At 54.8% G+C, this 15,373-nt stretch overlaps 4 protein-coding genes across 4 annotated transcripts; 1 reads left to right on the top strand and 3 right to left on the bottom strand.

Annotated features, from left to right (window-relative positions):
* Positions 1-360: 360 nt before the first annotated feature.
* On the top strand, positions 361-1,924 carry HD553DRAFT_346338 (uncharacterized protein; the record flags this gene model as incomplete). Its single annotated transcript, XM_046183186.1, has 5 exons — positions 361-427; positions 501-566; positions 647-1,503; positions 1,581-1,646; positions 1,724-1,924. 5 exons carry the CDS (start codon positions 361-363, stop codon positions 1,922-1,924), a joined length of 1,257 nt encoding a protein of 418 aa, XP_046032684.1.
* Positions 1,898-5,434, bottom strand: HD553DRAFT_151302 (uncharacterized protein). Its single transcript, XM_046176744.1, has 3 exons — positions 4,999-5,434; positions 2,377-4,907; positions 1,898-2,310 (listed from the first exon to the last, which is right to left on the bottom strand). Exons 1-3 carry the CDS (start codon positions 5,375-5,377, stop codon positions 2,107-2,109), a joined length of 3,114 nt encoding a protein of 1,037 aa, XP_046032683.1. The 5' UTR covers positions 5,378-5,434; the 3' UTR covers positions 1,898-2,106.
* Positions 5,435-7,231: 1,797 nt separating this feature from the next.
* On the bottom strand, positions 7,232-8,411 carry HD553DRAFT_320157 (uncharacterized protein). The gene is made up of 3 exons (XM_046181112.1): positions 8,274-8,411; positions 7,640-8,105; positions 7,232-7,568 (listed from the first exon to the last, which is right to left on the bottom strand). The coding sequence occupies exons 2-3, from the start codon at positions 8,099-8,101 to the stop codon at positions 7,551-7,553; spliced, it is 480 nt and encodes a 159-aa protein (XP_046032682.1). The 5' UTR covers positions 8,102-8,105; positions 8,274-8,411; the 3' UTR covers positions 7,232-7,550.
* A 162-nt stretch (positions 8,412-8,573) lies between these two features.
* On the bottom strand, positions 8,574-13,816 carry HD553DRAFT_320155 (uncharacterized protein). Its single transcript, XM_046181111.1, has 12 exons — positions 13,044-13,816; positions 12,264-12,885; positions 11,282-12,185; positions 10,797-11,210; positions 10,414-10,729; positions 9,711-10,343; positions 9,603-9,638; positions 9,454-9,526; positions 9,352-9,370; positions 9,250-9,275; positions 9,063-9,168; positions 8,574-8,977 (listed from the first exon to the last, which is right to left on the bottom strand). The coding sequence occupies exons 1-12, from the start codon at positions 13,548-13,550 to the stop codon at positions 8,821-8,823; spliced, it is 3,813 nt and encodes a 1,270-aa protein (XP_046032681.1). The 5' UTR covers positions 13,551-13,816; the 3' UTR covers positions 8,574-8,820.
* Between the last annotated feature and the right edge of the window lie 1,557 nt (positions 13,817-15,373).

Raw genomic sequence — 15,373 nt, 5'->3', positions numbered from 1 at the left:
TGTCTGCTTCTCACCAAGACTCAATGGTCAACTGACTCATCTGCCGGCAACTTGATAGGTTTAAGCCCCAAGATTGACCACATGAACCGTCTCAGTGGCTGCTGCGGTCAATGCCACAGATCCAGACCGTCCACAGCCACCTCGTAGGAGTATGAGATTTACATCCGAAAACGAGATCATTTGCTTCCGAATTTAGTCCGATGAGCTGGCGAGCGCGACCGAAGTTGCACTTCGGATGACTAGTGATCTAGTGACGAAGTTGTTGAATTCTCATAGATCTAACGTTCTGACCAACCCCTCTCCTCCCCTTACAAGGCTGTTAGAAACAGCTTGTAGACGAAATAGCTCGCACTTACGATAATGTCTGAAGCTCAATCCGAAGCGAAGCGCAGGGCGGAAGCTCGAAAGGCAAAGATCCTGGCGAGGGGTGAGTCGTCCAGTCTCTTTCCGTCTACTCAATCGACAAGCAAGATCCTTACGTCCACGTCGTCTTGTTGCAGGCAATTCTGGCCTGGCGAGGCTAGCCACTACGGCTAGAGGTGAAGAAGCCAGCAAGTTGTTTGACGGTAAGACCACAAGACTAGCCTCCGATCTCTCGAGCTGGGAATCGCTCTGACTCGATCGATGATCTCTGAACGCTGGACAGCTTCGTCGACCCCATCACGTACAGCATCTCCCGCAACATCGGATGCAGGTCCTCAACAACCAACTGCCAACACGGCCTCTCCTTCGATCCATCAACCCCACCCTCTTCACCACTCTCAATCTCGATTCCGACCTGAACCTGACGCTCGTCGATCCCGCGGTCCGTCGACCCCGGCGTTTGCTGCTCGACGGGACGACGTAGAGACGCCTGATTCGGACCTCAACTTTGGGGGCGGGTCGCCCGATGAGCAGTATCGGAGACAACTCGAACAGATGATGAGCATGTTAGGTGGTGGAGCCGGAGCGCCAGGAATGGGAATGGGAGGTCCGGCAAGCATGGGGATGGGAGGAGAGAACCCATTAGCGGCACTTTTGGCCCAGATGGGAGGCGGAGGAGCGCCAGGCGCCAATCCGCTTGGCATCACATCTGGCGCTTCGGACTTTGACCCAGACTCCCTTGGAGGGCTTGGTGGGAATGGCAACGAAGACCCGATGGCGGCCATGTTTAAAGCCATGTCATCAGGTGCAGGCGGACCCGGTGGTGCCCTCCCCCCCGGTCTCTTTGGCGGCGATCCAAACAACCCCAACCCTCTCTTCCCGTCCTCCCAATCCCTGAAAAAACCTCTCATCCAACGCATATTCCCCTTCATCCACGTACTCGCCATGGTAGCGCTCTGGGCATTCATCGTCCTCTGGTGGGAACCGAGTCTACACCCATCTTCGACGATCCTCGGATCTGGAAGGCCCTGGACGTGGAGCAATCTGGCAAAGTATGGATTGTTGAGCGGGAACGGCGAGGGTGGCAAGTTCAGGAATCTGGAGAGGGATCTGGAAAGACAGACGAGATTTGCTACATTGGTGAGTTTTGCTGTACAAGAGAGCCGACAAGGTGAATGTCAAGTGATACTCATGCACTTGTCTGTTCGACTTGGTAGCCCGTATTTTGGGCTTTTACCACGGTCGAAGTCCTCCTCCAGAGCACCCGTGCCATGCTCTTCAAGGTCGGTCGTCGATTCTGAGGTTCAAACAGTTTCCGAATACTGACCCGTGAGCTTCGGCTGTGTTCTTCTCCACTTAGGCACCCCCCTCGCTGCCCGGTATGGTGTCCAACTTTCTCCCCCTCATGCCTCCTCACATCTCTTCCCTCCTCTTGACCGGTTCGCGATACGTCAGCCTCGTCAACCAAGCATGGAAAGACGGCTGTGTGCTATTGTTCCTCTTGGGTCTCGGTGTACTCTCGAGCGGACTCTTTGGCAGATCATCCCTCGTCTCGGCATAGAGTATAGGAATCGGGTTTGGGCGTGTGAGCATATTCATCCACCTACATTACGTACATACACACGCACATATCTACACAATGTAATAACGTCGCACAGGACTTTCAATACGCATCATTATGGCTCGAAGCACAGATTGTCTCCTCGTCTTATTTTGTTCTTTGGGTAGCGTGCGATTTGGGCATTACTCCTCCTTTTGGGGCAAAGGCGACATTGGACCCAAGGTCTCGGGCGCAAAGTACATCATCCCGGCCGCTTGAGTCTTTCTCCTTGCGGCCTCCAATTCCTGTTCGGCCAGGGCAACGTCGAAGCGATTCCAACGTAACGACGCAGCTTGGGACTGGAACGCGTAGTGCATCTTTTCACGTTCGTGGCGAAGTCTTGTCAGCTGCAAGAAGATCAGACAGGGTCAATTTCAAGCGATTGCTCCAATCGTGATGACACCGGGACATACCTCGCCATCGAGGTGTTCCATTCCAGGAATCGCATCACGAGTTCTGATCCTGATGATCGATCCTGTCTGCGGATCGTTACCGTCCTGGGCGTCCACTTCCATCTTGTCCGAGTCGGGCACGTGAACGAGCGTCTCGCTCACTTGATGTGGTCGAGCAGTGATCTCCTTCGGCACAGGATAACCCCGCCACGATCGATCGATGTGTCGATGCGAGCGACTACGCTGGGGTTGAGGGTTCTGAAGCTGTGTTGGCTGTTGCTGCTGTGCGTGGCTAGAAGAAGGCCTCGAGGACGGTCCTTGCAGCGACTCCGGCTTGACGGCTCCGGCTTGAGGAACAGGCGTGATGGGGCGAGAAGGTACGCTCGATCCAAGAGGGGAGAGCACCTGCTGCATCTTCTTGTCGCCCTCCGCCTGCGCAGGGGAAGCCATCGATCTCGGCGTCGTGATGCTCGGGAGCGCCGTCGGCATCTTTCTCTCCATCTCTGGGACCGGTTTGGTCGCCTGGGTCAAGGAGATCCGGACCTCTTGTCTCGGCTGATAAGGATTCAGAGATGGCGATGGCAGTGCGGTATCTTCCCGCTTGCCGCTTCCCGGGAATGATCCTCCTGTATCCTGTCTGCTCACGCCCGCCCGCTTCATATCGTCTTCATTCTTTTCGTATATGGGCGACCTTCCGGTTTCCCTAGCCGACCGGTGATCTCTTGCCGATGTCTCGGTCGGACGGATCGGCGAGCTGCTAAGAGGTAACGCCCTATCGTCTCGACGAGAAGGCGTCTCTGGCGTTCTTTCCGCCGCGTCCATCGCTTTTCTCGCAGCCCACTTGCCTACCACCGGTACCGTACGTTCTTTTTCATCTCTATCCCTCTCCCTCTCCTTCTCCCTCTCTCTATCTCTCTCCCTTTCACGTTCCCGTTCACGCTCCCTTTCCCGATCGAGACTCGGTCCAACAGGAGTGGAAGCTGGCAATCTATCCGCAGCTGGCCCTGCAGGCGGTACTGCCCCCGTCTGGCCTGCTGCGGCCGGGAACCTAGGCGCCCAAGCCGGGGCCGCATACCCTCCCCTTCCTCCGTATCCCGTGTGGGCATGATGGTACCCAGCTCCCCCTCTCCCTCGGAACCCGCCTCGCGGAACGTATCCTCCTCGTCCGCTTGGACCTGTAGGTGGGTTAAAGTTCCTCGGGCCTTTGGGAGCTGTAGGGATTTTCTTCGACCGAGTGGACGAGCGGGACCGGGACCGGGATCTTGATCTTGATCGGGAAGACGAGCTCCGACTGGACCGTGATCGTGATCGTTTCCTATTGAACGGCGCAGGTGTTCTACCAAGCGGAGAGCGTGAACGTCCTTGTCGGGCCGGTATCGACTGCGATTCGACCTTAGGCGCGGAGAGGACCTGCGAGGCGTACGGGGCGGCAGTCTGGCCTTGCGCTTGGCCTATTGGTCGGGGTTCTCTCGATCTCGACCTAGAGGCCGACCTCGAGCGTGATCTGGATCTCCTCCGATTGTTTTCTGGATACCTCGAGCGGGGTCCGCCTACACCTCTCCCGCTTCCTCTAGTATAGCCTGCGCTCCCTATCCGACCTCGGTCATAATCCCTGTCGTAATCGTCCCTGCCTTTAATTCCATCCCGCTCTCGATCACCATACCGTGCTCCGTAATTGGAACCCGAACCCGTATTCGAAGTCGAGTTAGAGTATCCTGCACGGCCGGCCCCGTTAAGAGAGGCCCCCTCCCGCGGATGCCTTTCCGGCTCTATACTGGCGAGGCGATTCGGGGATCGAGCTCGACCATCCGATTTGGGCGGTAAATCATCGTGCCTCGTTCCGTTCGATAGATCCCTCACAGGTGGAATAATCTCCCCGATCTCCAATGGAGGAACATTCTCTGAAATCCCTGAGACCGATGCCGCCGAGACAGCCCGAACTCGAGTCCGAGTCGGAGGTTGTTCCCTGATCTCTCCAGCTTCTGCTTCAGTCTTATCGGTTGCCGCTCCGTTCTCAATTTGTTGTTCAGGCTCTTCCATCTTGACCTCGGTCTTCGGGGCTGTAGCTTCAACAACTCCGGTAGATATACCCAGTGCCCGGACTGAGGCTGGGTTTGGTATCGAGGAGGGATCCACCGGACCGGTCATGTCTGCAGATCCGATCTTGGCGTTTCCCTTGCGTTCAGGATCATCTTTCAGGTCGATAGACGAACCCCGCACGAGATTGGGTAAATCCTTCGGCTTGGGTTTCTTCGGTGTGATCATTCCTTCTTCAGTGGAATACCCTTCATCCTCGGTATGTACGCTCGGAGATCTAGGTGGAGTCTTAGATTTAGACCTCGGATTCGAGGTTGGGTGCGTCGGGGTTTGTGATCGTGATTGTGCCTGTGGTCGCGGTTGCTGATGGTAAGGGTGCTGGGTGTGGGCATACGATTGAGGGTGAGAGTGGGAATGTGGATGTGCAGCATGTGAAGGATGGGAATAAGGGTGGGATTGAGGGATGGGAGAAGGGTTGCGGTAAGCCGTCGTGGTCGGGGCGGAAGAACGGGGGTCTAGCATAGCCATAGCGAGATGTCGAATCGGGATGTCAGAAATAGCGACAAGCGTTCGCGAGATCATCTCCAACCCTAATATCAAACTCACTGTCTCGTCCGTAGGCAGGTCTATAGCTGTCCGTATACTCTGGCCGTGTATCCCTTCTATCCCGCTCCCGTTCCCGTTCCCTTTCCCATTCTCTATCACGATCCCCTAACCCAGAAGCAGGTGCAGGCGCAGGTCGACCCGTCCACGTCCTCCTCCGATCGTCGTCATACCGGTCCCTCTCCCTCTCTCTAGGTTCATACCTCCTCTCGTCTCGTTTATACCCATATCTCGAGTCATAGTCGTAGTCATACCTCGCAGACGATGACGGGACGACGGAAGAGGAAGACGTCGAGGCATAGGGAGGAGGAGGACCCGAGCGACGGTTCCGGTCCTCCCGTTCGCTAGGCGAAGGCCAGCGTTTATCGGGAGAACGAGGCATGCACACGGGATCAGCCTCGTACGGAAGGTGCGTGGTGTACGGTCTTGTAGTGTGAAAATGAGGGGTCGGTCGGTCTAACGAAATTTAATGATGATTCGAGAGAGGAATGTATCAAGAGTTGGCTGGTCGCTGGTCGAGGTGAGAGAAGTTGGAGAGACGTGAGACTTTTCGGGAACCACCTGGATGTCGAGGGTCCTCGTTGACCACCAGCGTCTTCTCAGTACAGTCATCACTTCTCTATCTCCACTACGAACGATCACAGGTATCCTCTCGGACGAGTACATATAAAATGTGCGTATATGCGTTGCCTGCATGTGTGTGTGTGTAGTTACAGAGATCGAATGGCATGAATCGGGTCGAAAAGGACAAGTAAGAAACTTCGACAAGGACTTGGTGAAATGTCGTGGAATGGGGGATTGTGATGGGTACCCTGCATGTACCTCGCTCTCTTTCTCTCTTTCTCTCGCTACTTTTCGCTCTTCTTCTTCTTTTGGCGGTCTCACTCCCGACCCGTTCAGTCCATCCGGCTCTCTCCGCTCACACGACCACAAGCCTAGCATTTCCCTTCATGCGGGAAACGCTTAGGCCTGGGTCTCGCCAGCGGTGGGGCAGTCTCGGGAGATGTGACCGACCTCGCCACAGTTCTGCAAAGACGATGAAATCGGTTCAGTGTCGGTACCCGTGACAGGAGGCGACAGTAGATCGATCCTGTACTCACGTAGCACTTCTTGTCACCACCGTAGGCACCTCCAACACGCTCCTCGGGGCAGTCTCGCTGGGCGTGACCCTCGTTACCGCAGTTGTAGCACTTCATAGCGGGTCGCTCGACTCGCTCGTTGCTGTGGTTCGAGCAGGATGATGGTATCAGCGATGCCATCCTTACACCACGAGATAAGCCTGGATTTGAGACTCACGTGCACTCGTTGGCCCTGTGGCCGGGCTGCTGGCAGTTGTAGCAGACCTGCGACCTGGCCTGGTTGCCCCTCTGGGAAGGACAGTCGGCGGCTCGGTGACCGAATCCACTATCAAGGGCACGGCATAACCACACATCAGCGATCGCCCTTCACATGACCACAAGCAAAGTATAGAGATCGAGCTAACTCACCCGCAGTTGTAGCAGTTGCCACCGGCTCGGCCGGCACCGCCGTAGCTGGAGACACCTCCTTGGGAGCAGTCACGGGCCATGTCTAACGTAGCACGAGAAGCAAACGTAAGCGACCAATGAAGAAACGGTCATCGCATTGTCGGAGCTCGAACTCACGGCCGGGCTGTCCGCACTTGTAACAAGCGCCGGCAGAGGGGGCACCTCCGGCAGCACCACCGCTAGGGCAGAGGGAAGAGATGTGGCCGGGTTGACCGCACTGACAAAGGGCGAGAGTCGACGATGAGCTCCCAGAGTATTCAGTAAGGTCTTCGGCCGACAAGGACATACGGTGTAGCAGGTCTTAGGGGCCTTGGGGTTGGGGCAGGCGTTCGAGATGTGTCCGGGCTGTCCGCACTGGTAACAAGTGGGAGTTCCAGTGGTGGGGCAGGCGGCGGCCTGGTGGGAGGCTGAGATGATCGGCAAGACAGGAGGAAGTGTAAGTTACATCCGGGTCAGATAGACCTCGTCAGGCCTGGTTTTGCAGGACGGCAACGGCATGAGAATATTCGGTTCCAACGGCGCAGTCGATATAGAGTCGCTTCCTAAGAGCGACCTTGTTCCTGATTCTTGTCACTTGGGGGTCCGGTTGGAAGCCGATATGACCCGGTGCCTTTCCTCTCTCAATGTAAATTGCAAGCAAAGACGCGCAGCTCAAAACCGATCTGATCAATCAATGAAGAGGAGACGAATGGCGATGATACGGTTTGAGAAGGATTTCGATGGTTTTATAATCAAGAAAAAGAGGGCAAGGAAAGGTTACAGCAACACGTTTTCAGCTCTCTCTGCTCTCTCCACACACACTCGCTGCTCTCGTCCCTCTCCACCGGGGAAGGTAAAGGGGAGGGACGAAGCGACCACTCGACTCTCACATCATCATCCGCATCCACGTAACGTGCGCCTCGCAAACTCGAAAGCTCGACTCTGCCGCTTCGCTCCATGCGACATGCCGAAAGATCTTCTTCGCTCCCCGGAACCGAAATCGCCTCGCTGCCGTGCCGTCCCACATCGCCAGAGCCCTAAAAAACACATCTACTCACGGTCTCCACACTGTAGCAAAACGGATCCATGAGCTTTTTGGTTCCGAGATCGAGGTGTCGGAGACTTGTGTGACTACTCACGTTGTAACATCCTCGGGAAGCGTACATCTTTGATTTGTCTTGTTGTTGATAAGAAGGTTTTGAGTAGCTATTGTAATTCCGACCGAGCCGACGTTCGTCGTTGCCGTATCGCGAGTAGGAAGAGGTTTCGCCGTTACCATCGTCATCGTAGTTCCGTCGAGGTGGTCGCCGATCGTCGAAAGAGCGGTTAGGCCGGTCATAAGAGCGTTTCGGTCGATCGTACGAGTTGTTGTTGCCGTCCGAGTGATTCGATTTTTCATACGTCGACCGTCCGGGGGCGAGACCGAAAGCGAGAGCCGGGCGAGAGGTCGACATGCATCGCAAGGGAGAAGCCGCGATCAACATCGATAGGGACGACGATGAAGAAGCAGGAGCAGGGAGAAGAGGGAGCGTCGAGGATGAGACGATTAGTCTGACTGATCGTCCCATCGCGGGAAAGGATGGCGAAGGAAACTTGTGCATACCCCTACGGTTTCCAAGAAAAAGAAACAATGTCCCCCGAATTTGCAGTTGTAGTCGTGTACAGAGCACGAAATGTGTCGAAGGAAAAGCAAGCAGGAGTCGTCGCGGATTTCCGAGATCAGTATGCTGTCGACTAGGGTGGGCGACTCGCTTTTGCAGTGGGTATGCTTACGAAGTTGAGGATAAGTTGTGAAGGGGAGAAGGGGGAACGCAGGCGTAGAGGATGTGTGATGAGATTTGGGCAACCCTCGACCTTTGATATGGAGAGAGCTGGGGAGCTGGGAGGCGGCGCGAACGGCGAAAAATCGAGGGGGAGCGAGGGCGGAAGCAAAAAAGAAGAAAGCTCGGTGAGAGAAAATCGAACGAGCGGGGCAAAACGGGTCGGTTTCGCCAGGTACGCGCGTCCTCGATAGCGCTTTCTCACGCGTTTCATCCCCTGGCTCTTGGACGGTATATGGTACGATGGTACGAGCCTAACCACATAGTACTGTATCATGTATGCATACGTACAACCCTTGCTGCCAATCTATCCCGTGATACATACAACATACCAAATGCCCGCAATATCCACGTTACCGAAACCCGTTGTCCTCTAGAAGGCACTGTCCATGCTACGAGATCCTCATGTCGCATCGAAAACCCAGTCCTCGACGGTGCGTGCCGGAACGCCCGTTCTATCCCAATGCCGTCCAAAACACTATGCCATGCTATATTCTATGCTATGTCTGCTCAGAAGACGTCAAATCGGGACTTGCTTGATCTCGATCGGAAGAGACCTCGGCCAGTCGTTTCGCAATGGCCTTTTGTGCGGTATGCACCGCGTCAATGATCTGTTGTCTATTGGTAGGCTTGACCAGCCATTCGTCCATCCCGCACCTGTGAGATACGAGTACCGGTCACATCGAATCGAGATGTAAGCAACCAAATCACAGGGTTCTCTGTTACATCCGAGAGGACTGACTCGTTAAGTCCACGTGACCGGTGTTCTTCGCTCGATAGCGCCGTCACAGCGACGATCTGTGATGCTTGACGTCCTTGTTCCTTTTCGATCCTACGCATTTGGACGGCTGATAAAGCGATGGAGAATCGTATACACGTTGATCAGCGGCGGTCATGATTTACGCCGAGCGGATACGAGAGCGACTTACAGGTCTCGAAACCGTTCAGTTTTGGCCTGACAGAAATAGCACAAAAGACCGTTTAATCAGAACCGCTCTTTCCGCCCTGCATTACAACTGATGCCAGCTTACATGTTGATATCGAGCAGGACTGAACACACGCCAAGGGCAAAGAAGCCAATGTCAGCTCGAACTCGTCTACTGTCCAGCCCGACCGCCCGACCGGACACTTACCGACACACGGTCCAGTCTCCTGCTTGAACACGTCGAGTGCTTGCTCCCCGTCGACAGCTTGATGTACCGGCCACTATATCACCAATGATTTTAGAAGGGCATCCTCATTCAATAAGAGTTCGGGCGAACGAGTACGGGTTGCAACTCACGTTCTTCTTGAGGTACTGCACCAGGATCTTTCGGTTCTGTAGTCAAGGCATCTCGCATGATCAGCGTTTCGGTTCACCTCGAACCTGATCCGGCAGATAAGGACTGACGATGGGGTTGTCCTCGACGACCAAGATCGGGGCGGTCGCACCCATTTGCACAGGTGGGCTCGCCCTGTGTTTCAACGCCGGTCTCTTCTCCGTCGAAGGCGGCCTTTTGGGTTCTCTCACCCCGGGACTGGCAGGATTTTGCCCATCGCGGATCTGACGACGTCGGGCGATCTGCTCTTTCTCCCTAAACAGGACATCCCGGAGAACCGAGGGGATGAGCGGGCGTTTGAAGTACCGCATGTTGTTCTCCGAAGCGACGGCTTCAACCTCTTGACGTTGATCTTCCATGCCATATAGCAGGACGAGTTCACCCGCCGGACACTTTTCACGGGCCTGTCCAAAGTCGATTTTGCGTCCGATCGAGACGTTGCGCAGGATCAGATCAGCTTGGGAGATGTCTTGAACGACCTTGCAGCCGAGTCGTTCAATCGACCGGCCGAGAGCCTTTCCAGCATTGTTCAATCCCAGCCCGCGTTCTTCACCAAAAAATCCAGACAGGTAGCAAGCTTTGCTCGGCTGGGTCTCCTCAATGTTGCTCGCTACTTTATCCGGGTCACCGGGCTTGACGGCTGCGGTGACTGCGTGGGTCATCCGTCTGCGCATAAGCGGTACCTCGATGTGCACGGTCGTGCCCTAGCGCGGTGCGTGCATGATTAGTAAAAGTTCTGCTCTTCTGCTGCCCGACATCTTAGTCGAGACTCACCATTCCGCTCTGTGAGCTGACCGCAATGTTACCCCCCAGCGTATGAACGAGCCGCTGGGCGATATGCACCGAGAGACCGCTTCCAGGTTTCAGCGCATTTTCCTTTTTCATCGGACGGAAATAATGGTACTCGAGATATTCTCGATCCATCCCGATCCCGCTATCCTGGATTTGAATGCTGACGTTTTTGGTCAAAGACAAGTCTGCGTAGCCGCTCGGCGGCAATAGGCTGGGGACATCGTCAATGATGATGTGAACGAAACCTTTGGGTTGATCTATATAAGCGAGCGCGTTCGAGATGATGTTGCCCATGGCCCTGTGAGAGAAAGATGCATCATCGTCAGTGTCATGATCATACGGACATGCAATGCGACCCGGCGCACCTTGCGAGGTTGCCGTTCCGATCCTCCTCGACCGTCTCACCGAGAAACGGAGGTACGATCTCCATGATGATCTCAATCTCCGGCTGCGTCTCCTCTTCCTGGAGTCGCGCATTCGTGTCGGTCGAAACAAGAGCCTCGACGAGATCGGCGAGCATGACTTCGAGCGTTCGTGCGGTGTTCTCCTTGGTCATATTCCGCTCAGTGATGGCCTGGAGCGATTCTTTCGATTCTCCACCGTCGCTCTGGACTTCGAAATAGCTGAGGATGTTGTTGGTCACCATCTCGAGGCGCTGACTGGCCACCTCGATGTCTTTGATGGCGGTCAAGACATTGTCGCGCGGAGCACCATCGGTGACGGCCGATCGGAGTAAGGTAGCAATGTTCTTGATCTGATGGATTGGCGTACGAAGCTCACTGGCGAGATACAGAAAGTAAGCCATCGTGCATGTTGATTAAGCGTCGAGTCGGCGCTCTTTTCCACTCACTGCGCCTGAACCTTGGAGAATGTGCTCTGTGCTTTTTCCAGCAATCTGGCCTTGCGAATAGTCATGGCAGCCGACACTCCAGCCACAATCCCGCGTACAAACCGTTCCGTCTCGTCCATCCGTGCAGGCTGATGATCCCAAGCTATGACGAGCACCTTGAAGGGGCTCCCATCAGAATGCCACACAGGCAAAGCCAATATCCACTGAGCGCCAGGTGCGACCTCTGCCAGAATCTGAGGATCGTCCGAGTCGGTCGAACCACCCTCATTGTACCAATACTGGTCGCTCAAGAGCATCCGCCGTAGCAGCTTGCCCACACCCTCGGAGAACACCTCTTCGTCCTGGTTGAACGGCGAGTGGAACGAGATATCGGCGACCTTGGCAGCTAGTCGTCTGGGACCAACGGACTGGCCGTTTTCCCTTTTCCTCCGGATCCGCTTGACGACCAGATCGCGAGTAGATGCCGTCTGCAGGGCACCCGGCATCAAGTTGGCCAGCGGCCGGATATCGTATCCGCTACTGAGGAATGGTTCGTCGTGATCGACAAGCGCATGATGAAGATCGTTCTTGGCCCCCTCTTCGCGTTTCAAAAATATCCGATATTGCGAAACATCCAACAGCACGACCGCGCAGTCTTCGATAATGTCACAGATCGAGCAGATGGCATCATCGTATAGCTCGGACTCGGAGCGTTTCTCCTCGCCGTCGTCCGGCATGACCATGAAGCTGGCGTCGTATTTCTTGCTCATGAACGAGCCGACCTCTGACCCTGGCGTCTGCGGGATCGAATCTTCGGGCTTTTGTGACCTGTCGACGAGTTTTCCCGTCGGCTCATTCTCTGCTTGTTCGGTGACAAACGTCATCTGATCGGACAAGGCCGTGCGATGCAAGAAATCGATAATCACTGCGAAATCGATGGTGCGGAACATGAGCTCGAGGAGCCAGCAAGCATTATCAGGAACTTCGCTTCACTTCGACCCACCTTTATATCCTCCGACCTCACGCATAGCCCATCCCTCGCTCTGCTCCGTGCAGATGAGCCTGACCAACAGATCCCCGAGCTGTCTCAATGTCTCCTCCTCTTCCGAGCTGAAATTCGGTCTGGGCTCGGTATCCAGGATACAAAGCGTACCGAGCGTGATCAGATCGTGCGGGAGATGGCGGTCCTTGATGGACGACGGTTTATACGTCCGACGAGGAGACCCTGGGGTGGGCGATGATGATGACGAACGGGGAGAGATCGCCACGGAAGACGACGTGGGTGACATGACCGGTCGCTGCTCTTCCCCTAGCGGGGTGTCGTCCCATTCACCTGCAGCTGGTTCTTCATCCGGCGCATCACCCGGCCAGCGAATGACCAGAGGCACCGCAGCATAAAACCTTAATCTCTCCTGATTATTCACGTCGTCCTTATCGTCATCGATCCCGCCTTTCAGCCCACGCCGCTGGATGGCCTCTGGATAGAGTAGCCGTTTCCACACGTTCATCTGGCGGATCTTATTTTCGGTCTTGTCGAGGTCTCGGTAGGTGATAGATTGGGGCGTGGTCGAGTTGATGATATGAGGGCAGACCGAATTTTCGCTGGGACATTGTAGATCGGCCGGCTGGAAGTCGTTTCGGTTGTGTCGTATTCAGAGTAGATATGAAGAGGAAGACGAGAAAGAAGGAGAGGAAAGAAGCGAATTTCGAAAAAAGAATGCTTGAAAATTAGCCCTTCGTGGTCAGATTCGATCCGACTCGAGAGTGCGCCTCGCCGACCCACCTTTTCACCTCGCATCCCTATCATCTCGATCTCATCTCTCATGATCGATACCATACTCATTTTGGTCCCAAACACCCTCTTGACCACGCTCGTGAAGTCGTTGAGCATCTCCCTGTGCATAGGCACCCCTTCTACACCGAGACAGAGATCTTCGAGAGCGGCTCGTCGACGCATCATCGTCGATCGCGAAGTCAAGTTGGGGGGTCGTCTTTGTGAAGGGTTACGTGATGGATTGGTACGTTTGGTGGGTGATGCAGGGTTCGAAGTCGATGGGGATGGGCCCGATGGCGACGAGGAAGAGGAAGAAGACGAGACCTGGAGTTGTTCCTGTGATTGACCAGGAGGACCCGAAGACGACGAAGAAGCCGGCTCAGAACCGAGGTAGGGGGAGAGAAAGCTCGAATGGCTCGTCATGGTCGGTCCTTGTCGAGCATAGACCCGAGTGGATACGGGAGTCGGAACACCGTTATACATCGGCGTGACATCGTTATTATCTGGTCCAGACATCTTCGTCGTCAATTTCGAGTCTCGAGTCGTGGAGACAGTTTCTGCCTCCCAGAGACTCGTGTGTACGCAGTTGTCGAGGGCAAGAGATTGAAAACCGGGTGACGGTGATTGGACCGAAAGGGTGGAGTACCAGATGCTTTTCTTCGTGATGTCCGGTGTGCGTTCGAGATCAACCGAGTGCGGACTAGCGGTTCGAGTCAACCGCAGATTCGCTTGGAATTTCTACCTGTCAACTGCTATGACTGCTGCAAGCTGAACATACATGCATACAACAGATAGAGAGTAGTCTAGTGATGGCGACGAAAGATCAAAGGTGAAGGTGCTGTCGTAACCCCCGGAGAATATCGAAAGCGGGCTGGAGCGAGACAAGAGGGAGGCTGCTGAGGTCAACCCAGCCAGCGCTAGAGAAATCGCATGGCAAACACAGGCGAAAGGCAGGAAGGGGACGATCCTTCGGGATCAGACAACGGGAACAGAAAATAAATCGACGAGATCACGGCAGCCACTCCACCATTCGCCGCCCGCGCGCCGACGAGTGCGTTTCGGAACCGCCGGCAGCAGCGGGTCGACCTCGTCGCAGGCGGTCCACAAATCCCCCTACCACGCCGTACGATTGATCAATCCGAACGAGAGTAGAATGTTGATCCGCTCTTCGTAAGACAGTCTGTAATAAACAATATCGTCAAGGAATTGTAAGCCATCAAAGCCTGACTTGGTATACGCCGTAGCCGGCTTCTTCTCTTTTCTCTTTTTGCCGAGCGATAGTACGTCTGGCCCCATGATCTCCTGACAGTGATACGGCTCGGATGACGGAAATCTGGGTGATCATATGTTTGGCTAGGGGTTCCTAACACGTCGCCAGGCGGGTGAGACATAACAAATACCGTACGTCGACTTCGAACTGTATCTCTTCTTGAATCGAGAGACGCATCGGAACCATACGTGAATGACTCCGTTCCTCTAAGAACGCTATCTTCTTCTCAGTGGACGGGGCGTAACAAGATCTTAGACTGAGAGTCTGTGAGAACTTGCAAGCCGCTGTCATTATGTACCGCAGATGAGTCAGAGCGGCCAGGAGAATTCAGCCACCTGATACGTGCAACTACGAGCCGGTGGCAGCGCTTATTTGTGTAGATACAAGAAAGATGAGTCCCCAGACGTGATCGGCAGGCTCTTGAAACCACGTGGACCGGCGGTATGCGAGTCGATAGAGGGCATATGCTGCAATATAGTGTGCCGAGGCCCGCTTTGAAAATCAGACTCGGCACATATAATGTGGAAGTGAGGTTGGAACGTGCAAACGAGTTCGGGATGTGGCTACAGTCGCGGCGGGAGATTTCGTATACTAGCTTCTGAATATTCGAGTTGAACGTCCCCATCCTTTCATTTCGTTGTGTGGGCAACTCGTCGGTCGTCCGCCAACGGGCTACAAGACTGAGCTACAAATGCTTGCAGCAAGCTACACCGAAGAGCTCCTTCCGGAGCAAAGCAGGCAAAATATCAATCGGGATTTTTTGCTGCCTTATACATATCGCCTAGACCTTGAATATTCCGTTCGAGTGCTTTGATGCGTTCTGCTCTGGCTTGTGGAGACCCGATTGTACAAATGACGTCGATGTTGCAGATGTTCTCGATCGGGGCTGTCTTCGTCGCAGGACATGTGGCACGTAGTAGCTTGCTCCTTAAAGATGCCAGCACAATTAGTTATGGAGCGACTCGGCTTCACCTTCTAACTTCTATCTGTCGAGCTATCGAACGACCGGTTCGTCATCGGCTTTGAGCGATGAAACGCGCGTCTTGTCGCTAAGAGACCCGGTCAATCA

The sequence above is a fragment of the Filobasidium floriforme genome (assembly GCF_021052385.1).
Source record: "Filobasidium floriforme strain CBS 6241 chromosome Unknown HD553scaffold_29, whole genome shotgun sequence".
Lineage (NCBI taxonomy): Eukaryota > Fungi > Basidiomycota > Tremellomycetes > Filobasidiales > Filobasidiaceae > Filobasidium > Filobasidium floriforme.
This window is presented reverse-complemented; position numbering and strand designations above follow the sequence as displayed.